The sequence below is a fragment of the Marmota flaviventris genome, chromosome 18 (genome assembly GCF_047511675.1).
Source record: "Marmota flaviventris isolate mMarFla1 chromosome 18, mMarFla1.hap1, whole genome shotgun sequence".
In the NCBI taxonomy this organism is placed as follows: domain Eukaryota; kingdom Metazoa; phylum Chordata; class Mammalia; order Rodentia; family Sciuridae; genus Marmota; species Marmota flaviventris.
The window spans coordinates 44,948,774-44,969,648 of record NC_092515.1 but is presented as its reverse complement, the minus strand read 5'-3'; the positions used below and the strand labels follow the sequence as shown (position 1 = coordinate 44,969,648).

Below are 20,875 nucleotides of genomic sequence, written 5' to 3'. Positions count from 1 at the left end.
CCAGACTGAGGGTACTGGATTAAGGGAGGTGCCTAGTGGGCTGTGAGGGCCTCTAGGTTGTGCCTGAGCCCCCAGACCTGTGTCCCCACCTTGTAAGCGGCAGGATGGTGATGTGGCTCTTCTGCCCTGGAATTGAAAGATAGGCACAGCACACAGCAGAACCTCACTGGGGCCTGCCCCACCTCCCACGAGAACAAGCCCTGGGGGAGGGGTCGGGCAGGCAGCTGCCCTGGGGTGGTTGAGCAGTTTCTGGAGGCAGAACCAATTTGGGCACAGCCTGGGGAGAGGGAAGAGAAAGCCAGTTTCCTACTTCGACTCTCTCCCCCAGCACCATCCACAGCAGCATAACCACCAGGCTGGGGAAGAGGAGACAGGAGGTCAGAGAGCTTCATTCATTTTTAATGAAACCTCTGCCGGTAGGTTTTGTGTGGGTGTGGGGGGTCCCCTGTGTGTGCACACATGTCCACACACGTGTGGGGCATGTCTGTGTGTGCACATGGGGTATGTCAGTGTGTATGTGTATAGCCACGTATATATCTATGTGTTGTGTGTGCATACTGGGGTGTGTGTGTGTGTGTGTGTGTGTGTGAGTGCCTATGTATGCCACAAGGATGTGACTCAGCCTGGAGGGACCTGTTGGAGCTGGTGGGCTGTGTCACTTAAACAATCCTCTCGGGACCAGAGGCTGGGGCTCGGGTTGGGGTGGGTGAGCCCTGTGAGGTCCTTGGCCCTGGTTCCGGTCCAGGCAATGGCAGCAGGCCAGATGGGGAGCCAGGTCCACACACGGCCTCATAAGGGGGCAGCATGTCCATGGAGATGGTGCGGAGGCCACTCTGGCCCCGGGTCCTCTGCTCCTGCTGGTGTCCATGGGGGCTGTGGCTGCTGCCTGAGTGGAGGGTGCCGTTCAGCATGGGACAGGAGTCGGTCAGCGAGTAGGGCGGCGGGGCGTCCGTGGGGACATACAGTTGAGTGGCCCCTGGCCCCACACATTCCTCATAACTACAAAAGAAGAGGCTCCCTCAGGCTCTGCTAAACCTGGGGTCTTGGGAGTGGGTGTGGGGGTGTCTTTCTTATCTGAAGTGATGGCTGTGGACCAGGTTGGGCCTCATCCATGCTGGCTCCAGTGAGACCCTACTAAGAAAGGGGACCTCTGCACCCCTGAGACCTGGGCTTTGAACTTGAATCAGGCCTCCTCCTGTTCTTTGTGAACTCACTTCTCTGGGGCTCAGATTCCTTAGAACAAGAGCTGCCTGGGAGACTTTCCAGGCTGGGCCATCTCTGTGGGTAGAAGCAGCTCAAGTCATTCCTCAGCTGTCTTCTAGCTTTAGGAAGGAGTCCCGGGGCCCCTCTGAGCTTAGGAGTGCAAGGAAAACAGCACCAATTGTCCCTCCCAGTGCCCGGGGGAGCAGGAGTGGGGGGAGCAGGAGGGGAGGGAGCACGAGGCTGTCCAGGGCCTGACGGTCCCCAGGTAGGGAACTGAGGGAGGCTGTGACTCCTCTCCCCTCTTCATGTGCTAACTGCTGGGGGGTCTGCCTATGGGTGGCTGGGAGAAGAGGACCCAAATGCCCCTAGGGAAGAACTCCCCTGGACAGGCCTGATCGCCCTGAGTGCAGGCTGGACACAATGACTCTTGTCCTGATAGATGTGATTCAGGCTTTGGTGGATCATACTAAGGAGCTAGAGCCTGGAGCGCCCATGTTAAGAGCAGAGACTCAATGTCCAGCAAACCCCTGTCCAGCCACCTCTTTTCTCACTGCTACTTTCTCTGGGGGTCCTCAGGCGCAATGGACATAACATTCTCCCCCAGGCTCCAGGGCCCATTTCCTTGTCTGTAGAAAGGGGGTGAATAAACCCTACTTACTGGGTTTTCCTGGTGGGAAGAAGATATGGTGGATACCTGGGGGTGTGACCCAGGGTTAGGAGTCCTACTGATCCAGAGGCTATGCCCAAGGATGTGCATACCTCCTTCCCCCAGGGAGCTCAGTGGCTCTGGTCCATGTGGGAAAGGGCCAGCTGGGCCCTGAGGACACCACCTCTGTCCAGCGTGGCTTGTCTGAAGGACAGGCCAAGTGGAGCTGCTTCTGATTGATGTGGCGCGGCACAGGGAACTTCTCTGGGATCCGGGAAAGGTGGAGTGCTCCCTGCGCATTGGGTTTATCTCAGGCAAAAGGGGCACCAGGCTGAGTGCCTCTGCCTGCCAGGCTGGTTGGGTTAGTGCCTGGACAGAGCTGGGCAGGAGTGGGGGTAGGGTGGGAAAGAGGAGGGACATGACTGGGAAGACAGGATTGACCACACACACATACCAAGACCTGCCAGGCCAGGGGCTGGCTGAGCCTGCAGCCCCTGAGGTAGGCTGGCCTTGGGATGGGATGAGTTCTTGGTGTTAGATATTGAAGCTGAATAGATTTTTCTCCCTAACAGGAAATTGATCCCGCAGCCCCTGGAATAACTTAATACTCTACTGATCTAACTCCCCAGGGAGACACTTGGAGGAGCAGACCCCCAATGGGCTCAGGGTAGCTGTTATTCCCTAAACCAAGGGCACCCCTTCTTTATCCCTGCTCATCAGTCTGGAAGAAGCTCCGCTTGTCTTTTTCTTGGTGCGTCCTGGTGACATCTGCTGAGTCACACCCTGCCTCAAGGGGACTACTTGGTCAGGAGGGGTAGGGAGATGGCCATGCTCACTGAGATGTTTGCTGCGTTTGTGAAACATGCAGAGGGGTTGCTGTTTCCCTTGGTGTCCAGAGCTCTACCCTTTCACGGGCCCCTCCCCCATGTGGCTTCCTTACCCTGGCGGAGAATCTGGGTACAGCTCCCTGAGCACCGTGGCATCCACGTCTCCATCAGAGCTGATGTCCAAGGGCGGGGGCCAGTCCTCTGCAGGGCTGCAGGTGGACCGCATCCTGCGGCTTGAACGGCTGTACGTGTGTCCGTCGGATGCTGCAGGGAACAGACCAGCAGCCTGAGCCTTGGGCCAGTGCCAAGGACTGGCCTCCTGAGTCTACCTGAGGCCAATGAGGCTCTGCTGTCTCCATCTGACCATCCTCTCACCAGTGCAGCTACCTCCAACCACTCAGCAACAGCACAGGCATGTGAGTGCCATCTCTGTGCTGGACATGGGGTCACAGGGAGGAGGAAGCAGAGCCCACCCTGTCCTGGCCCTGTCCTGGAGACAGCTGAGAACTGGGCAGTGTGTCATGAGCTTTGGCAGTCCAGGGGCTGTGGGAGAAGAGACAGGCCTGACCAACTGGGAGGCTGGGGTGGGCTTCCTGGAGGAAGGGCTGCCTGGAGGATTAGCCTGGGGAAGAGGGCAGGCCGGAAGCCGGGAGCCTGAACAGCTGAGGCAAGAGGTGGATGAGAAAGGGAGTGGTGTGACCAGGGGTTGTGGGTAGTGGGGTCAGGCTGGGGCATGAAAAATGTGGGGGAGAGGGTCCAGGAATGAGGGCTGCAGAGGCCTCTGGGATCTCCTTAGCCTTTCCTGCCGCAACCATGCGTCACTCCCTTAGGTGCCCGGGGAAGGGAGTGTAATGGATCAGGTGACTTCACGTACTTTGTTTTCTTTTATTTTTTCGAAACCACACATTAGCCCTGAAAAGTCCTGCAGCTAAGACGCACAGCTAACTGCGCTAGTCCAGCATTTGACCACAGAATGTCATTTTCTTGGACCTATCATACTGCTTAATGAACACAGCTGGAGCATCAGTCTCTCATTCTGCAGCTGAGATTCAGAGAGGCCAGGTGACTTGCTTGAGGTCACACAGAGAATGGTAGGGTCAGAGGGCAGCTGGATGTCTTAGCTTCTCATCATAGAAGTTTCTGGCAGATCTAGTCACGGAAGCTGCCAAGATGGCTGAGACATGCAGTCTACCCACCCCCAAGGGCTCCTGGAGACTCCCTCAAGGGGTGGGGCTTGGCATTGTGCCCACTGTACAGACCAGGAAGCTAAGGCTCAGGGTCACATTCCAATAAAGTAGGGAGTTGGAATCCATACGGCCTGTGCCACCCAGAGACTTCTTCCCACTCCCCTCATCTCCTTTCCCCACTCCCGATTTAACAGGAGTGGAAAGACCTTGATGTGAAACCACATCTGCAGGTCTAATTCCAGGATTATTTATGGGTGTGGAGAAAGCTCTCCGAGGCCAACATTCTGTACGTGTTCATTATCTGTGGCTCTGTCCCGATGGTAGGATCATGACCCTTAGTTTCTTCTTTATATCGTCTGTATTTTTAAGGCTTTCTATTATGAACACATATGACTTTTGTGCTAGGAAAAATGAGCCCAATATCATATGCTGTTAAAAAAAAAAAGGGAGCTAAAATGAGATGAGTTTCCCTTCAGGGGAGCAGCTGAAAGACGGAAGTTTTGGAAGGAGTTCAGGAAGAAATCCAGGAAAGATCAAAGCACAAGACAACTGGGCGAGGACAGACCCTGAACCAGGACGGCTGGCCTCCAGAGACCCTGCGTCCACCAGCGCCACGTTGCTGGGAAAGGTCTTGGGTTCAGGGGAGGTTCCACCCACAGGGGACGAGGCTGCAGCCGACCCGAGAGAGCCGGGGCTGTTTCCTAGACAAGGTGGGCAGCCCTGACAGCCAGTAGGGCCCAGGAAAACTGCTGCTGATCCCCTCTTCCTGGCCTGCTTTCTCTTGGTCCTCTCAGAAGCTGAGCATCTTGGGGAAACTGAGGCTGCCCTGAGTTCCTCTCCCAGCTCAGACCTCAGTCCACAGGCGACCAAGTTCAATCCCAGACGTTCGGCTGGGCAGAGCTCCCGAGGAAGAGCTGGGGAGAAACCAGTCCACTGTTTCCCCACCATAAAGGAATGGCCTCAGGCCTTCCTTATCCTCTGCCTCTCCTGATTCCAGGTTAGGGTACAGATGGGTCAGGCCTCGGGAGCCCCGCTTTCTGCCTCACGGAAGGTGAAATCTTTCTATGCCTCCTCTTTACCAAAATTAAGAAATACCTCAGTTCATTATTTAACCCAATCCAGGGTTACCCTCCCTCGACAGGCTCCCGGAGGGGGAAGGAGGAGAACTTGCACCCACAAACTCCCACACTTTCTATCAGAGGCAAAGACTGAGAGGTGAAGCCAGAGGAGACAGAGGCAGCCACCACTAATGCTCTAGATCTTTCCATCTTATGAAACACAATCTCTTCTTCTCCCTCCCCCTCATTGGTTGGCTCCTCTCTGTCTGGCCAGACGACGGAAAGGCCCTGTGGGCAGCAGAAGGCAGACACTGTCCTGAGGACCATGGGGAGCCACTGAGTGGTGCTGAGCAGAGGATGGTTGTGATCATGTCCAATCCCTTTGGGTGCCTGGGAGGTCAGGCTGGTGGGTGGGCCGGTGAGGGCAGGTGGTCTGTGAGCAGGTTTTCTTGGAAGGAGAAATAATGAAAATAGTTAACTGTATGGAGCATGGAATTATTAGCCAGTGCTCTTCTTATATAGTCTTTACAATCACTTTTTGGGCTGGGTCCCTGTGTAAGCATTTTATAGACACAGAGAGGTGAGACAACTTTTACCCGGGTGCACAGTAAATGCAAAAAAAGTGGAAGGTGATTTGGATACTGAATCTGGTGCTTGTGAGTCCCCATGGAGGGGTGTCTAGGGACCTTGGGGGAGGGGTGGAGGCAGCTGCACGGAAGAAGATGGGTAGGTAGATGAGATGAAGCAGCTAGTGGGTGTAGGGAGAGGACAGGGGAAAGTGTTGAGCTCTGACATGTAAGGGGCAGGAGAAAGAAATCCACAAAGAAGTCCCAGAAATAGCGGCCAAAGGGGCAGGGGACTGACCCGGAGGGTTTTGGTCCCCAGAGCAGGGGGGAAGTGTCTGAAAGATGGGAGACCTCCACTGTGGAAGGTGGGGGCTGTCTGATGTCACAGAGCATATTCCCTCATCCCTGGTGTCCTCCGGAGGCTCTCAGCAGCCCCTGCGTATTCTCCAGAAGGCTGGAGGAAGGTGTGGGACAGCAGTGCCCCTGGACTCCCTGCCCAGGCCCCAGGGAGGTGCCAGAGCCAGATAACAGAAGTGGGGCAGGGAGGCAGGAGCTCCACAGGGGGCTGCTGTAGGTCAGCGAGGGCTAGCAAGGCCTGGCCCTGGAACTGGTGTGCCTGTGGCCTCCATTCACTCTGCCTGCTCTGGGGCTCAGAGCCGGGACCTTGCTCAGGAGGGTCTGGCCTGCCTTCAGGTCCTCAAGGGCCAGGCTGACCGTTCAGCCCTCTCTGTTGGAATCTCAGGGAGACCCCTGGCCTGCGCTCCAAGGTCTTGCTGTGAGGATGAAGCGAGGTGGCTTCTTCCCTTGCCCATGGTGAACTTCTGGGTTGGGCCCAGTGCCAGGTCCCAGACCTGGGGGGGGGGGAGCCACATGCAGGCCCTGCTGTCATGAATGCCACATAGTCACCCCATGACCAAGGCACTGACGGAGGTGTGGGTACAATGCCAAGGAAGCACAGAGAAGAGGGATTTCCATTTGATTCTGGTAGGGGCCAGGGGGGCTGGTGATGCTTCCACAGGGAGGTGGCATTTGAGCTGGGCCTAAAAGGCTTTGGCCAGTTGGAGAGGCTGGGGAACGGCAGTCAGCAGAGGGCAGAGTCTGGAAGGAGTGGGTCTGTGCTTGGAGAGGAGCAGCGGGTACTGAAGGGGAGAGGCAGGTGGGCTGCCCTGCGTCTGCCAGGCTCCATCCTGGGGTGTGGAGTGGTTGAAGGTGGTACCTGGGCTTGAGGGAGGAGCCCTGCCTCCTCCCCAGGGTTAGTGCCAGGCTGTTGATGCCAGAGTGGGACAGGCCCATTCTCGTCTAGGCAATGCTCTGACTTGTCTTCTTGGGCATCCTTGGCTCCTAGGGACTTGGGGGTGCTGGGCTGGCTGAGTCTCACACATGCATGCACGCTGGCCTCTTCCGTCCTCATTCCTGGTTACGGAGGGCAGCCCGCTAATCAGCTGTCTTTCTTCCCTTGTGGCCACTTTTGCCCCTGACACATGATAGCCCTGTGGGTCTTGCCTGAGGTCTGGTCCCTTGCTTTTGTCCTCCCAGAAGAGCAACAGCCAGGTCTGCAGGTTTCCTGGCTGCAGGAGTGTCTGCTGGACCCGCATGTGTTCCCAGGGTGGCTCCACTGGCATCTCCCCCAGTGCCAACTCCCCTCATGGCTGAGACTGCCCGGCCTCCCAGGCTCTCTGCGCAGTGGTCGGCCCAAGGACTTTCAGGTCAGAGTGCCTGGGCTCAAGTTCTGGATCCATCACTTGCAGACTGGGTGATTCCAGGCCCATTACTTAACTGCTCCTAATCTGTAAATTGGGGTGACAATTAAAAGCCACCCCAGGACCACTGTGAGAAATTTGCACAATGAGATTATGCATAAGAAGTGCCAGGACACAGGGAGGGCTCCTGGCCCATCGGCCAGCGCTCCCAGGCCTCCCTCTGCTTGCTGGCTTCCGGCATCTCTTATTGCTAAAGGAGGCTCCTTCTACAGCCAATTAACTCAGTGGAAAGAAAACAGAAATATCTCATTCCTACCAGATCAGCAGGGTGTGCTGGGGAGGGCTGCAAAGGCCCAGGTTCATCAGATTCAATCTGTTTAAAAAACTTTTCTAGCAAGGTGTGGTAGAGCAGGCCTCTAACCCCAGCTACCCAGGAGGCTGAGGCAAGAGGATCACAAGTTCAAGGTCAGCCTGGGCAACTTAGAAAGACCCTATAAAAATATAAAGGGCTGGATATGTAGCTCTGTGGTAGAGTGCTTGCCTAGCATGTGTAAGGCTCTGGGTTCAATCCCCAGGACTGCAAAAAAAAAAAAAAAAAAAAAAAAAAAACAAAACCAAACCAAAAAACATTTCCCTTTGTTCTTTCGCCAGCCCCTGGAAGGGGAAAGCCCCTTAGGTCCTGTTATGGCTCTGGGCTCCCAGGAGGCTCACGTCAGTTCTGCATTTCAGGGTCTGGGCCTGCTTTGCTTTTCCCCACCTGGTGGGTGACCTCGGATAGCAGATAGACCCCCGTGCAGCTCTTGTGCAGGGAGGTCTGGCTTTTTCCTGCCAATGGAAATTGTCTGAGAATTTATCTATTGACCCATCCACTCATTCCCATACCTACTCCCCTCTCCCCTCCACCACCCCCAGCTTTCCATCCTCCACCTGCCCATCCCATCTAACCCACTGAAGCATCCCGTTCATCGACCCATCCATCCACCCACTTGTCCATCCATCCCCTCACCCTAAGGCTGAACCATTCACTCAATCCATCACCCATTCATGCTCCTGCCAATCTGTTCCCCCAAGCAGCCCCCATCTCTCTCTCCATTAGAGGGATCCATTCGGCCTCCCTCTGGGTTTCCCATGCTAAAGGGAACACGATGGTGGCACCTGCGAGCTCTTCCTGATGGACCAAGACCTCTAGGAGGCCTTCCCTGACCACTCCACACCACGCCTGGCAGAGCCATGGCCTCCTGGATGCCTCCTGGGTTCAATCACAAATATGCTGGTGGCTGCAGGGCCCAGGGTGGGCAGTAGCTCACCGTAGCCAGGCTCGTACTCTCGGTGACGGTGGCGGTGTCGGCGGCGATGGTGGTGATGGTGGCGGTGGTGACGGTGGCGGTGACGCTGGAGCCGGTTCTGTCGGTCCCTACGGATGCTGCCCACGATGATGGTGATGCAGGAGAGGATGATGACCACCCCGATGACAGCGCTCGCCACCAGCACAGGAGACACGAGCAGGTGGCTGTGCTCCGAGCTCTCCGAGAACGTGGGGTAGAAGTAGCTGGTGCGGTTGTATCGTGCTACTGTGGACAGAGAGAAAGGACACTGAGCACAGGCCCGCCACACCTTCCTCCTTCACCCTGCAGCCCTGGGAGCTATGGATTCCTAAATCAATGGAAGATAGTCTGGGGTCCACCCCATGGGTTCTATCCTGGCGGCTTCTGCTAGGGAGCAGGGAAACAGTGCCTCACCCCACTGTCTGCAGGGGCTTCTGGTAGTAAGTGGGGGGCTGATTGCTCTTCCTCTCCTCTGAAGCCTCTGTCCCCAGAGTTCAACTTTTCAGACAGGAAAAGGGAAACACAGAGAGGGCAAGGGGACTTGTCCGAGGGCACACAGGAACTTAGTGTCAGAGCTAAGGCTCGAACCCATGACTCTCAGCAATGGGAAAGGTCTGTACTTCACCAAGATATGAGATGGAAGGTTCAACAAAACTTTATCCAGGTCTTGGGAAGGGGCAGTAGATACACAAGGTGGCCGTATTATCAGGATGGACTTGGCTGGCCTCAGGAGGCCTGGGACTGTGGGCTGCAATGACCCAGGTATGTCAGGGGGTGGCTTAGACCAGGAAGGCTTCTCAGAGGAGGTGATCTTGGAGTGAGAGCAGGTGAGTTCAGGGAAGACAGGGGGTGGTGCAACTGGCATCCAGCCAAACCCTGGGTCCCTGAGAGCATTGCAAAAGGAAGCTCCTGAGAATGGCAGTGACTGTCCTTCCACAGAGATTAGATCATGGGATCTTAAGGGCTGGAGTGCTGGAAGGGGTCAGAATCACCAGGAGTAGCCACAGCACCAGCTGCATTGCTCAGAGACAGCTACATCTTGTTAGTGAGTATCATGGAATTCCCTCCAACTCGCTTCTCCTGTTTCGCAGATGGGTGGACTGAGGCTGGGTGTGGGTGAACAGACCAGCTCACAGCTACCCAGTTACTCCATGGCACAGCCAATGGACTTCAGGGTCCAGCGCTTACTCCTCTCCACCATCCCCTGCCCTGCATGGAACCCTAACTAAGGCTGCCAGCCAAGTCTCTGGCTTTGGATACTGATTGACCTCAGGGGCAGGAGCAAGCTTGGGGGAGGACAGACTATTCCTGGGCCCTGTTCTCAGAGGTCCCCTTGCCTGTCCTCCCAGAGCCCAAGTCAGAGCCCCTGTTGCCTAGGATCATGGGCATGTGCTACACAGAATCATGCGTGGTTTCCAGACCTCACATTGGATCCCTCTGTGTCCTCAAGCTCAGCATCTGGCTGGGCACAGCAGAAGTGCCCACTGCATGCATGAGTGACTCTAGATGAGCCTGGGTGGGGTGATGGCAGGCCTCTGTCTTGGATGCTAATAAGTAGAGTTCGGTGGTGACTTGCCTTGGTAGCTGTAGAAGGGCTTTTTATCTCAGCTGAGGGTTTGTGCATCTGCCGAGCAGAGGTTGGACATTCAGCTGTGATTGCTGCTCCCTTCCCATCCCTTCCCAGCACTTTCCTCAAAGCCTTGCCTGCAGCAGGTACAGCATCTTTGCTGGGGCTAGGAACGTGCCTTGGGGGCAGTTATGGGCCATTCTGGTGGCTTCTGCAGCCTACTGACCTGAATTGGGAGGGGCTGAGCCAGCAGGTTATCCCTGTGTGAGACCCAAGTTTGGGGCACGTGCCCCAGGATTTGGCTGGATGCCGGTTGCATCGTGCTCTGACAGGAGAATGCCGGTTAAGTTGATTCCTGGGGTTCTTTGAGGGCCAAGCAGAGGCCAGCTTTCAGAGCCTTTACCATACACAGGCTCAGTGCTAAGACCTCAATCCATCTTTGGAGCTATTTATCCAATTCTTCCCACTTACAGGTGAGGACACTGAGGCTCAAAGATGTTGAATGACTTACTCACCCTCAGTCACTGAGCCAGCCACCCTCAGTCACCTCAGCCTGACTGAGCCAGGCCTCTCGGGTCTCCCCACTAACTGTAAGGAGGTAGGTGGGAAGCTCTTTAGTGCATAATAATAGCACAAGATGGGGAAGAAAGAATAGAGTAACTTCATTCTCATGGAATTGTTTGTTTAAACACGAAGTAGATTCTCATAAATTAAGAAGTACATGGTAACCAGTGAGAACACAACTCAGGCCTGGGGCCTGGGTGCCAGCAGGTTTACCACCACAAGAGCCTCTGTCTGGGGACTCCAGCTGGGACCTGCAGGTCCAGTGTCGGGGTTTCTGCAGGTTTGGAGGAGCCTGGGGTTTTCCTGCTGAGAGTGCTGGTGGCCCTTGTCTTGCTGCTACATCTCGGGGTTACTCCTTTGCATGAGTGTATCCCTGGTGGTCTCTCTGCAAGTAGGAGCAGCATTGAGATCTTGGATTGCAGCATTGCTGAGCCTGAGGTATCTGAAGCCCAGATCCGTGGGATCAGAGACAGAGCTGAGAAACTGTTGAACACTGACAGAGACAGTTCGACTTTCCAGCAAGATTTATTTTATTTTATTTTTTGATTCACTAATCTCTCTACCATATTTGGAACAGGATGCTTTTTATGCATCAGTCTGTGGAGGATAATGATCTATGAATGGTGTTTTGCATTTTTGTTGTATTCTTATGTCTTTAATTTTTTTCTCTTTGTTCATATTCTTCCTCTTGTCTATTTTCTTTCCATCTTTTCTCCAACCAACAACCAATCTCTGTTGGCTCCTCTTCCACTCTTCCTGTGAATTTTTACTTCTAGCTTCTCTCTTCCTCCCTTGCAAATATTGCATACTACACTACCTCTGTTCTCTCATCCACCATTTAAAATTGTAAGTTATTTTAATAAATATTCTGTTTATACTATAGACAGTTATTGAACTCATCTTTCTGGTTTAATGTGAGAAAGCAGTAGACACCTTAGTGGGAGCTATTAGGTTTAAGTCTATATATTGTATATACTGGGTGCTATTGATATTGGTCTTACCAGTAAAGGCGAAGCGCTGGAAACCTTCAGGGACACTATAGGTATATAGGGTAGAATTTATCCTACCTTCGATCCATAATTTTAGATGGGAAAACACACTAACAACATGGAAAAACAAGGAATAGGGCTGGGATTGTGGCTCATTGGTAGAGTGCTTGCCTAGCACACACGAGGCCCTGGGTTCGATCCTCAGCACCACATAAAAATAAATAAATAAAATAAAAGGTATTGTGTCCAACTACAACTAAAAAAATAAATATTAAAAAAATCAGGGAATTAAAGTGCACCAAAAAACCCAAAATGCTTCAACATCAGAAGCCACTGATATCACAGTAGATGAAATGTCCAAGAAGGAGTTCGGATTGTATATAGTTAAATTGATATGTGAAGTAAAGGATACTATAAGAAGTGAAATCAAAGAAAAAATACAGGAAGTGAAAGAACACTTCAATAAAGAGTTAGAGGTCATGAAACAAACAAACAAACAAACAAACAGAAATCCTCGAAATGAAGGAATCAGTAAACCAAATTATAAATTCGATAGAAAGCATCACCAACAGACTAGACCACTTGGAAGACAGAACCTCAGACAATGAAGAGAAAATATATAATCTTGAAAGTAGAGTTGAGCATGTGGAGAAGATGGTAAGAAACCATGAACAGAACATCCAAGAATTATGGGATAACATGAAAAAACCAAATTTAAGAGTTATCAGAATAGGTGAAGGAGCAGAGTTACAAACCAAAGGAATGCACAATCTTTTCAATGATATAATAGCAGAAAATTCCCCAAACCTAAAGAATGGAATGGAAAATCAAATACAAGAGGCTTACAGGACCCCAAATGTACAAAATTACAGCAGACCCATACCAAGACACATTATAATGAGAATGACTAACACAGACAATAAAGATAAAATCTTAAAGGCTGTAAGAGAAAAAAAATCAAATTAAGTATAGGGGGGAACCAATTCAGATATCAACTGATTTCTTAACCCAGATCCTCAAAGCTAGGAGGTCCTGGGATAATATAGTTCAAGCTCAGAAAGAAAATGAATGCCAACCAGGAATTTAATTTTAATTAATTAATTAATTAATTAATTAATTAATTTGCTTTTATGTGGTGCTGAGGATCAAACCCAGGGCCTCACACCTGTGAGGCAAGTGCTCTACCACTGAGCTACAGCTCCAGCCCAATCAACCAGGAATTTTATATGCAGCAAAATTAAGTTTCAGATTTGAAGATGAAATTAAAACATTCCATGATAAACAAAAATTAAAAGAATTCGCAACTAGAAAGCCTCACAAAATGATCCATGAGGATGAAGTGAAAAAAAAAAAAGTAAAAACCAGCAAAGGGAGGATTTACACTAAAGGGACATTCAACCAAATGAGAAATTAAGACAAATCAAAAATCAGAAGTAAATCAAAATGACAGGGCATACAAATCATATCTCAATAATAATCTTAAATGTTAACAGCCTAAATTCATCAATCAAAAGACACAGACTGGCAGATTGGATTAAAAAGCAAGACCCAACAATATGCTGTCTTCAAGAGATTCACCTCATGGGCAAAGACATCCACAGGTTGAAGGTGAAAGGATGGGAAGAAACTTATCACACATATGGATTGTGTAAACAAGCAGGGGTTTCCATTCTCATTTCAGATAAAGTAGATTTCAAACCAAAATTAATCAGAAGAGACAAATAAGGACATTTCATACTTACTTCTTAAGGGAAGTATATATAAGCAGGACGTAACAATTATAAATATTTATGTCCCAAACAATGGAGCATCTATGTACATCAAATAAACCCTTCTCAATTTCAAGAGTCAAATAGGCCACAATACAATAATACTGGGTGGCTTTATCACATGTCTCTTACTACTGGACAGATCTTCCAAACAAAAACTAAATAAGGAAACTATAGAACTAAATAATACAATCAATAATTTAGTGTGGGAGACCAACCTCACACGTGACTGAGTTAACTCCCCTGCTGGGTGATGTGGCATCAGGAACCTATGCTGCTAGACTGCCCTGCTCTTCTCGGGATCCAGTGACTTGTGTCTTCCTGCCTGGGAGTGTCTTTCTACAGCCCCATGGGTTGATCTAGGCTCACCTGTTCCTTTGTAATATAACCCCTTGCCCTGTTTAGGATAGAATGCTCCAAGGAAGTGCCTCGTGTGTATCCCCTTCTCTTACTGTGTCCTTGGGTGTGGCCTACCCAGGTGTCAGTCAACCTGCTGATAGTGGACATCATAAAGATAGACTCAGCCCCCTTGAAACCTGACCCCTTGCCTCATTTTAATAGCTTCTCCTCAATAAAAGGGGTCAGCACATGCTCTCTCTCTCTCTCTTCCTGTGGACCCTTAAGGTCAGAGGAGCCATCACAGCAACCCCAAAGAAAAAGGTATTTGTGTCTCTTGTGTGGTTATTTTGTGCAGCCTAGTTAGCCCAGTTCCCCTGGAGTGACCCTTGAGCCTTTAGACTTAACAGACATATAGAATATTTCATCCATCAATGAGCAAATATACTTTCTTATCAGCAGCACATGGCTTCTTCTGTAAAATAGACCATATCTTATTCCACAAAAAAACTTTTAGTAAATACAAAAAACAGAGATAATACCCTGCATTCTATCAGACTACAATGGAATGAAATTAGAACTCAATGATAAAATAAAAATAGAAGCTACTGTAACAAATGGAGACTAAATAATATACAATTGAATGATGAATGGATAGTATAAGAAATCAAAGATGAAATAAAAAAATTCTTAGAGGTAAATGAGAACACTGATACAACATATCAAATTCTCTGGGACACTATGAAGGCAGTACTGAGAGTAAAGTTTATTGCATTGAGTGCATTCATTAAAAGAATAAAAAGTCAACAAATAAATGACCTAATACTACATCTCAAAGCCCTAGAAAAAAGAGCAAATCAACACCAAAAGCAGCAGAAGATAGGAAATAATTAAAATCAGAGCTAAAATTAATGAAATTGAAACAAAAGAAACAATTGAAAAAAATTGACAAAACAAAAAGTTGGTTCTTTGAAAAAAATAAATAAAATAGATAAACCCCTGGCCATGTAAATGAAGAGAAAAAGAACACTCAAATTACTAAAATACAAGATGGAGAAAGATATATCACAATGGATACATCGAAAATACAGAAGATAATTAGAAACTATTTTGAAAATTTATACTAAAAAAATAGAAAATGTTAAAGACATTGACAAATTTCTAGAGACATATGACCTACCAAAACTGAATGAGGAGGTCAGACATGATTTAAACAGATCAATTTCAAGTAATGTAATAGAAAATGCCATCAAAAGCCTAGCAACCAAGAAAAGCCCAGGACCAGATGGATTCTCAGCCGAGTTCTACAAGACTTTCAAAGAAGAATTAATGAATGGAAATTAGTGAACAGAGAATGAAAAAAAAAAAAAAAACAGAGAAAACCAATACTCCTCAAAGTATTCTGTGAAATAGAAAAGGAGAAAACCCTTCCAAACTCATTCTATGAGGCTAATATCACCCTGATACCAAAACCAAAGACACATCAAGAAAAGAAAACTTCAGACCAATATCCATGATGAATATAGATATAAAAATTCTCAACAAAATTCTGGCAAATCGCATACAAACACATATTAAAAAGATAGTGCATCACGATCAAGTGAGGTTCATCCCAGGGATGCAGGATTGGTTAACATATGGAAATCAATAAACTTAATTCATCATATTAATAGACTTAAAAACAAGAATCATATAATCATCTCAACAGATGCAGAAAAAGCATTTGACAAAATACAGCACACCTTCATGTACAAAACACTAGAAAAACTAGGGATAGTAGGAACATATCTCAACATTGTAAAAGCAATATATGCTAAACCCAAGGCCAGCATCATTCTAAATGGAGGTAAATTGAAAGCATTCCTGGTAAAAACTGGAACAAGACAAGGATGTCCTCTTTCACCACTTCTATTCAACATCATCCTTGAAACTCTAGACAGAGCAATTAGACAAAAGAAAGAAATTAAAGGGATACAAATAGATAAAGAGGAACTCAAAATATCACTATTTGCTGATGACTTGATTCTATATCTAGAAGATCCAAAAAAATTCCACCAAACAAATATGGTGAAAAAAATCATTAAAAGAATTAAAATATTACTTGAGAAAAACAATCATTTGAAGCAAAAAGGAGAAATAGAGGAAAAAAGAAGACATAGACAATTGGTAAAATGGCAGATGTAAATCCAACTGTATCAATAATAATGTTAAATGTGAAGCAATTATACAATCCAATCAAAAGGCAGAGATTGCCAGTCTGAGCAGAAAACAAGATCCAACTATATATGTACAGTCTATAGGAGTCTCACTTGGGAACAAAAGTTGAAAATAAATTAAGTAGAAAATATGTATAGTATACAAATATATTATCAGGAAAAAATAGGCAGGAGATCAAAAAGAAAATATAAGACTTGAATGGCTCTATATGCAATTATCCCTAGGAGACATCTGTGGAACACTCCTCCACCTCCAGCAGAATATACATTCTTCTCAAGCACACGTGGAGTGCTTTCTAGAATTAACCGTATGCTAGGCCATAAAATGAGCCCCAATAGATTCAAAATGATTGAAATTACACAAAGTATGTTCTCTAATTACAATGAAGTGAAACTAGAAATTAGTAACAGAAAGAAATTTGTGAAATTCACAAATATGTAGCAATTAAACAATAATAAATAACAAATGAGTCAAAGAGTAAAATCATAAGAGAAATTTAAAATACTTTCAGATGAGTTAAAATAAAGATATATAACCTGAGGATACTGGGAAAAAAGAAGAACAAAATAAATCCTAAGCAAGAAGAAGGAAGAAAATAAAGATTTGAATGGAAATTAGTGAACAGAGAATGAAAACAAAAAAACAGAGAAAACCAATGAGGCCAGAAGTTGTTGCTTTGAAAAGATTATCAAAATAGACTAGGCTTCAGCTGGGATGATGAAGTGGTTGGAGAGGAGAGAAGACTCAATTACTAAAATCAGAAACGAAAGAGGAGGAAACATTACTACAGACCTTACAGAAATTAGAGTTATCAAGGAACACTGTGAGCAATTAAATGCCAACAAATTGGGTAATTTTGCATGAAACAAAAAAATTTCCTAGAAATACACAAACAAAGCAAATGGACTCAAGAAGAGACAGAAACTCTGAATAGACTTATAATTACTGTTAGGTTTTGGATCTTAAATGTTCCCCCAAAGTTTGCTTGTTGAGAGCTTGGTTCCTAGATGATGGTACCACTGTTTGTGTGTGTGTGTGTGGGGGGGCAATAGACCCTTGGGGAGGTGGGACCCTATGGTAGTTCCCTGAGTCCTTGGCGGTATGCTCTGCAAAGGGTCTTGGGATCCTGGCCACATCTCTCTCCTCCTGTGGTGACTGGAGATCTACAAGTTTTGTTCCAACACTCATTCTTCATCATTGCCATCTATAGCATGAGGTGATGCTCTCAAGGGGCAGAACTTGCCAACCTGACCCATGCCATTTGGACTTTGAACCTTCAAAACTGTGAGCTAAATAAACCTTTCCTTTTCATAAAGCCTCAGGTATTTTATTATAGTAACATGTAGTAACATGTTTGTCCTGATGGACACCTGGACCACTGTATGTCATGTCACCCCATGTGCTTTCACCAAACAGCACTCATTACAATCTCTGGACATCCCGTTTATTTATTTTTCACTTGTTTATTATGTCCTTGGGCTCCCAGCCCCCCTTACTAGACTGTTAGCTCCTTGAAGGCAGATGTTCCAACTGTCCTGACTTACTCACTGAATCAGCAGCGCCTAGTCAAGTGCCAGACACACAGTAGGTGCTCTTTAAGTATTTGTTGCATGTCAGAGCTTCGTCGGCTCTGGTTCTGTTTTACCATTAAGCTAGAATTCAGTTTCTCCTCTATTTTTTGACTGATTGTGACAGCTTGAGTTTTGGATAAAGTGCCAACTTTCCTTTTTTACTCCGTTGGTTGTCAGTTACTGTAAGCTAAGGTTTTCCATTTTTCAAGATTCACAAATGAAAGGTGAGGCTTCCCTCCATCTCTTTCACCCAGACAAAATCGCCTTTTCTGACCTCAACTTAGGAGCAGTCTAGTCCTTGGCTAGTTAATCTATAGCACGCTGGCCACCATTTCCTACCGATGCCAATGGCAGACATTACTAATCAACCGTGGCTCTCTTTCTGGCTCGTCCCAGAAGACAGCCTCCGCATCCTCTTCATCACAACACTCCATGCTGTGACTTCAACTGCCTAAAGCTGGTCATGAAGTGAAGCTTTTGGCCACCACTCATCTAGTGTGACACAGTCCACCATGCCAGCACTCCTGACCCAATGGCTACACTTTGCTCTCTATCATGTAGCCCCTTATCTTCAGAACCAAGGACAGGAATCTTGCTCACAGTGGGACTCCTGCCTGTTCTGTTTTGACCCCAGGTGCTGTGGCGGTCTGGAACACACGGGTCACACCATGATCCAAAGTGGACAAGCTAGTAGGGAGCAGCAGGTACAGCAGGACTGTGGGTGCCCAGATTGCAAACCTAGGTGTGTGTGTGTGTGTGTGTGTGTGTGTGTGTGTGTGTGTGTCCCACCAGCATGAAGAACCTGTCCCTACCAGGTGCCAGCCCCATGGGGTCACCTTGAAGATGCCCCTCCCTCACGTCCCTCTGCAACAGATGAGAGCATCACCCTCATCTGGCAGCTCTGGGCTCATGACCAGTTAGTCAGGCGGAGATGGCTTCATCCCTGCCTGTGGAAGAAGCCAGTTGGTGCAGGCACCTCTTGCGTGGCCGGCTGGGACATTAATCTCCCAGTCATTGCGACCTGCAGAGGAAGGAGCTACTTTACATTATGAGGGAAACTCCTCCAATTTCCAACAGGGGGCCCATTTTATCAACAAGATAAATATGACTATAGAGAAATAACGTGAAGACCACCTCCCTTCCCACCCCTCCCTCCCTGAACCCCTGCACCAGCTGCGGCAAGGACAGAGGACGAAGCTTTGTCTCCATCCTGGACTTTCTTCCTAAAGCAGCCTATAGAGAGGTGCCATGACCAGCTGGAAACCCTACTTCAAGAGTGTCTCCTCTCTGAGATGCTGCCTCCCCCACATTCCAGCAGCAGTTACCATCTCCTGAGTACCTACTGTGTGTCCTGCACTGTATTTGGTCCTTTTCATGCACTATATTATCTCATTTAATCCTTGTGATGGTCTTTGAGGGGCCCCCACTTAGTAGGTAAGGAAACAGCCTCAGAGAGGCTAAGTAGCCTCCTTAAAGTCATCCTCACCTGTAAGTGGCAGTGACAATGGCATCCACACAAAGGGGAAGCTAGCCACACTGGCTCCCCACAGCCCAAGCCGGGTCATTTAGGACCTTCTGAATTGATATGATTCCTCATCCCAGCCCTGGACCAGAAGTTCAGTGCCACCAGAGCTGACTTCTACCTGGCACAGCTGAGACCCACGAACCCTGTGGGGGAGCCTTGGATCCCCATCTACAGAATAAGAATACTGCTAGGGCTGTCTCTGGGGACCACAAACTGGAGCTAAGGATCTCTCTGTAATGTCATTATGTGGCAGGGAGTGCACCATCTGAGCCTTCCTCTGTCCTGTGCCCTGCATGGTGTTGGGGCTGGGCCCGGTCTCCTGTACCCCCAGCTCTGTGCTCATGAACATTTGACCAGGGAGAGGTACCTATTATCATCATGGCAGGATGTGAGGAGGCAGGTGCGGAAAAGCCACGTTTTATTCCTGGTCTTATCACCCACTCACTGTGTGACGTTGGTCATGTTCCTTGCCCTCTCTGGACCTGCTGACCTCATCTGAAGGGGCACTTGGTCTGGGTCAGTTCTCCTTTCACAGTGGGTGGGGGGTCTGAGGAGGACGGGGAGGGAGATTGGGAACCATGAAGGGAAGCGTTGAGAGAGAAGCCTGTGCCGGGGACCGCCGTCCAGGGAAAGCAGGGAACGCGCAGGGGAGGGAAACCGAGGCAGACTCTCACTGCCAAGTCCTCGCCGAGAAGAGCATGTGGGCGGCTCTACAGTCACTCTGGGTACAGAGAAGTGCTTTTAGCAGCCCCAAGTTACCTGAGTGGCAGTGACGAAGGAGACACCATGGTGCTGAGTCAACATCTTTAAACTTCCAGTTTAAAGAGAGGCTGGTGAGAGGACAAGGGCAGCCAAGGACTCAGATCTGACTGATGGCTCCTGTCACAATGATTCTGAGGACATTTGTCACAGGTCCACTCCTCTGGCAAATCTGGCCTTGATAGGGCACTGCTTCCCACAGCTAAAGTCTTCACAGGGGGGCCATGCGGTCAGGGGGGGAATGGAGAGGAATATCTCGTGGGCGCCATCTTCCTTCTGCTCACCGTTGGTGGGCTCCAGGCTCCATGGGCTTGCAGAGGGGCTGAGACAGGGGACATGCCAGGGCAGGGTTGGTTGGCTTGAACACTTCTGAGTCTTCTCCCTTTCTCTGTTGGGTGATCTCTCTGTCACCAAAAGGCAGAAGGAAGGAGAGGGCTGGGGGTGGGTCAGGGACTTCTCAGAAAGGGGGATACAGAAGGGCTGGGTCTTGAAGGATGGACAGGCAGAACAAGATCAGGGGAAGGAGGGAAGAACGTGGGAAGAAACAGAGAGAGGGGTGAGGTCCCTGCAGAGCTGGAAGAGGGGGCATGCTCCCAGGGTGAGACTGTGATGTCACCTTGAAGGCAGTTGAATGCTTCATCATTGGGGTGAGGAAGAGGGTACTTGATGTTTGGGATTCTTCCTACAATGGGGATGCATCTTCACAAGGAGTCAACTGATGTCATGTTAAGGTTCATTTGTGGCACTAGGGGTGGGTGGGTTACAGTGGAAAGGAAGAACACAAAGTCCTCCACTTATTCACCGATCCTCTATCAATTTATTCAGCTAACAAATTATCCACCCCCACTTGCATTTATCTACCTAGGAATCACTCAACATCTACTTAATCACCCTCTCATCCATTCATCCACCCACAATGCTTTATCCATCCATCCACCCATTCTTCCACCCATCCATCCATCCATCCATCCATCTATCCACTAGCAATATTCACCAAATGCTTACTCCTTGCTAGTTACTGGCTATTACTACTTGCTAGTTATCTATAAATATAAGATGAAAGTGA

At 48.7% G+C, this 20,875-nt stretch overlaps 1 protein-coding gene across 1 annotated transcript; it reads right to left on the bottom strand.

Annotated features, from left to right (window-relative positions):
• Nucleotides 1-250: 250 nt before the first annotated feature.
• Nucleotides 251-8,555, bottom strand: Bean1 (brain expressed associated with NEDD4 1). The gene is made up of 3 exons (XM_027938973.2): nucleotides 8,495-8,555; nucleotides 2,790-2,940; nucleotides 251-999 (listed from the first exon to the last, which is right to left on the bottom strand). The coding sequence occupies exons 2-3, from the start codon at nucleotides 2,900-2,902 to the stop codon at nucleotides 660-662; spliced, it is 453 nt and encodes a 150-aa protein (XP_027794774.1). The 5' UTR covers nucleotides 2,903-2,940; nucleotides 8,495-8,555; the 3' UTR covers nucleotides 251-659.
• Nucleotides 8,556-20,875: the final 12,320 nt, after the last annotated feature.

Excerpts from the sequence above, each read along its gene's own strand:
- Bean1 (XM_027938973.2), bottom strand. The coding sequence starts at position 2,902 with ATGCGGTCCACCTGCAGCCCTGCAGAGGACTGGCCCCCGCCCTTGGAC. Across the intron at positions 1,000-2,789 it reads TACCCAGATTCTCCGCCAGG|TTATGAGGAATGTGTGGGGC; the intron begins GTAAGGAAGCCA and ends CTTCTTTTGTAG.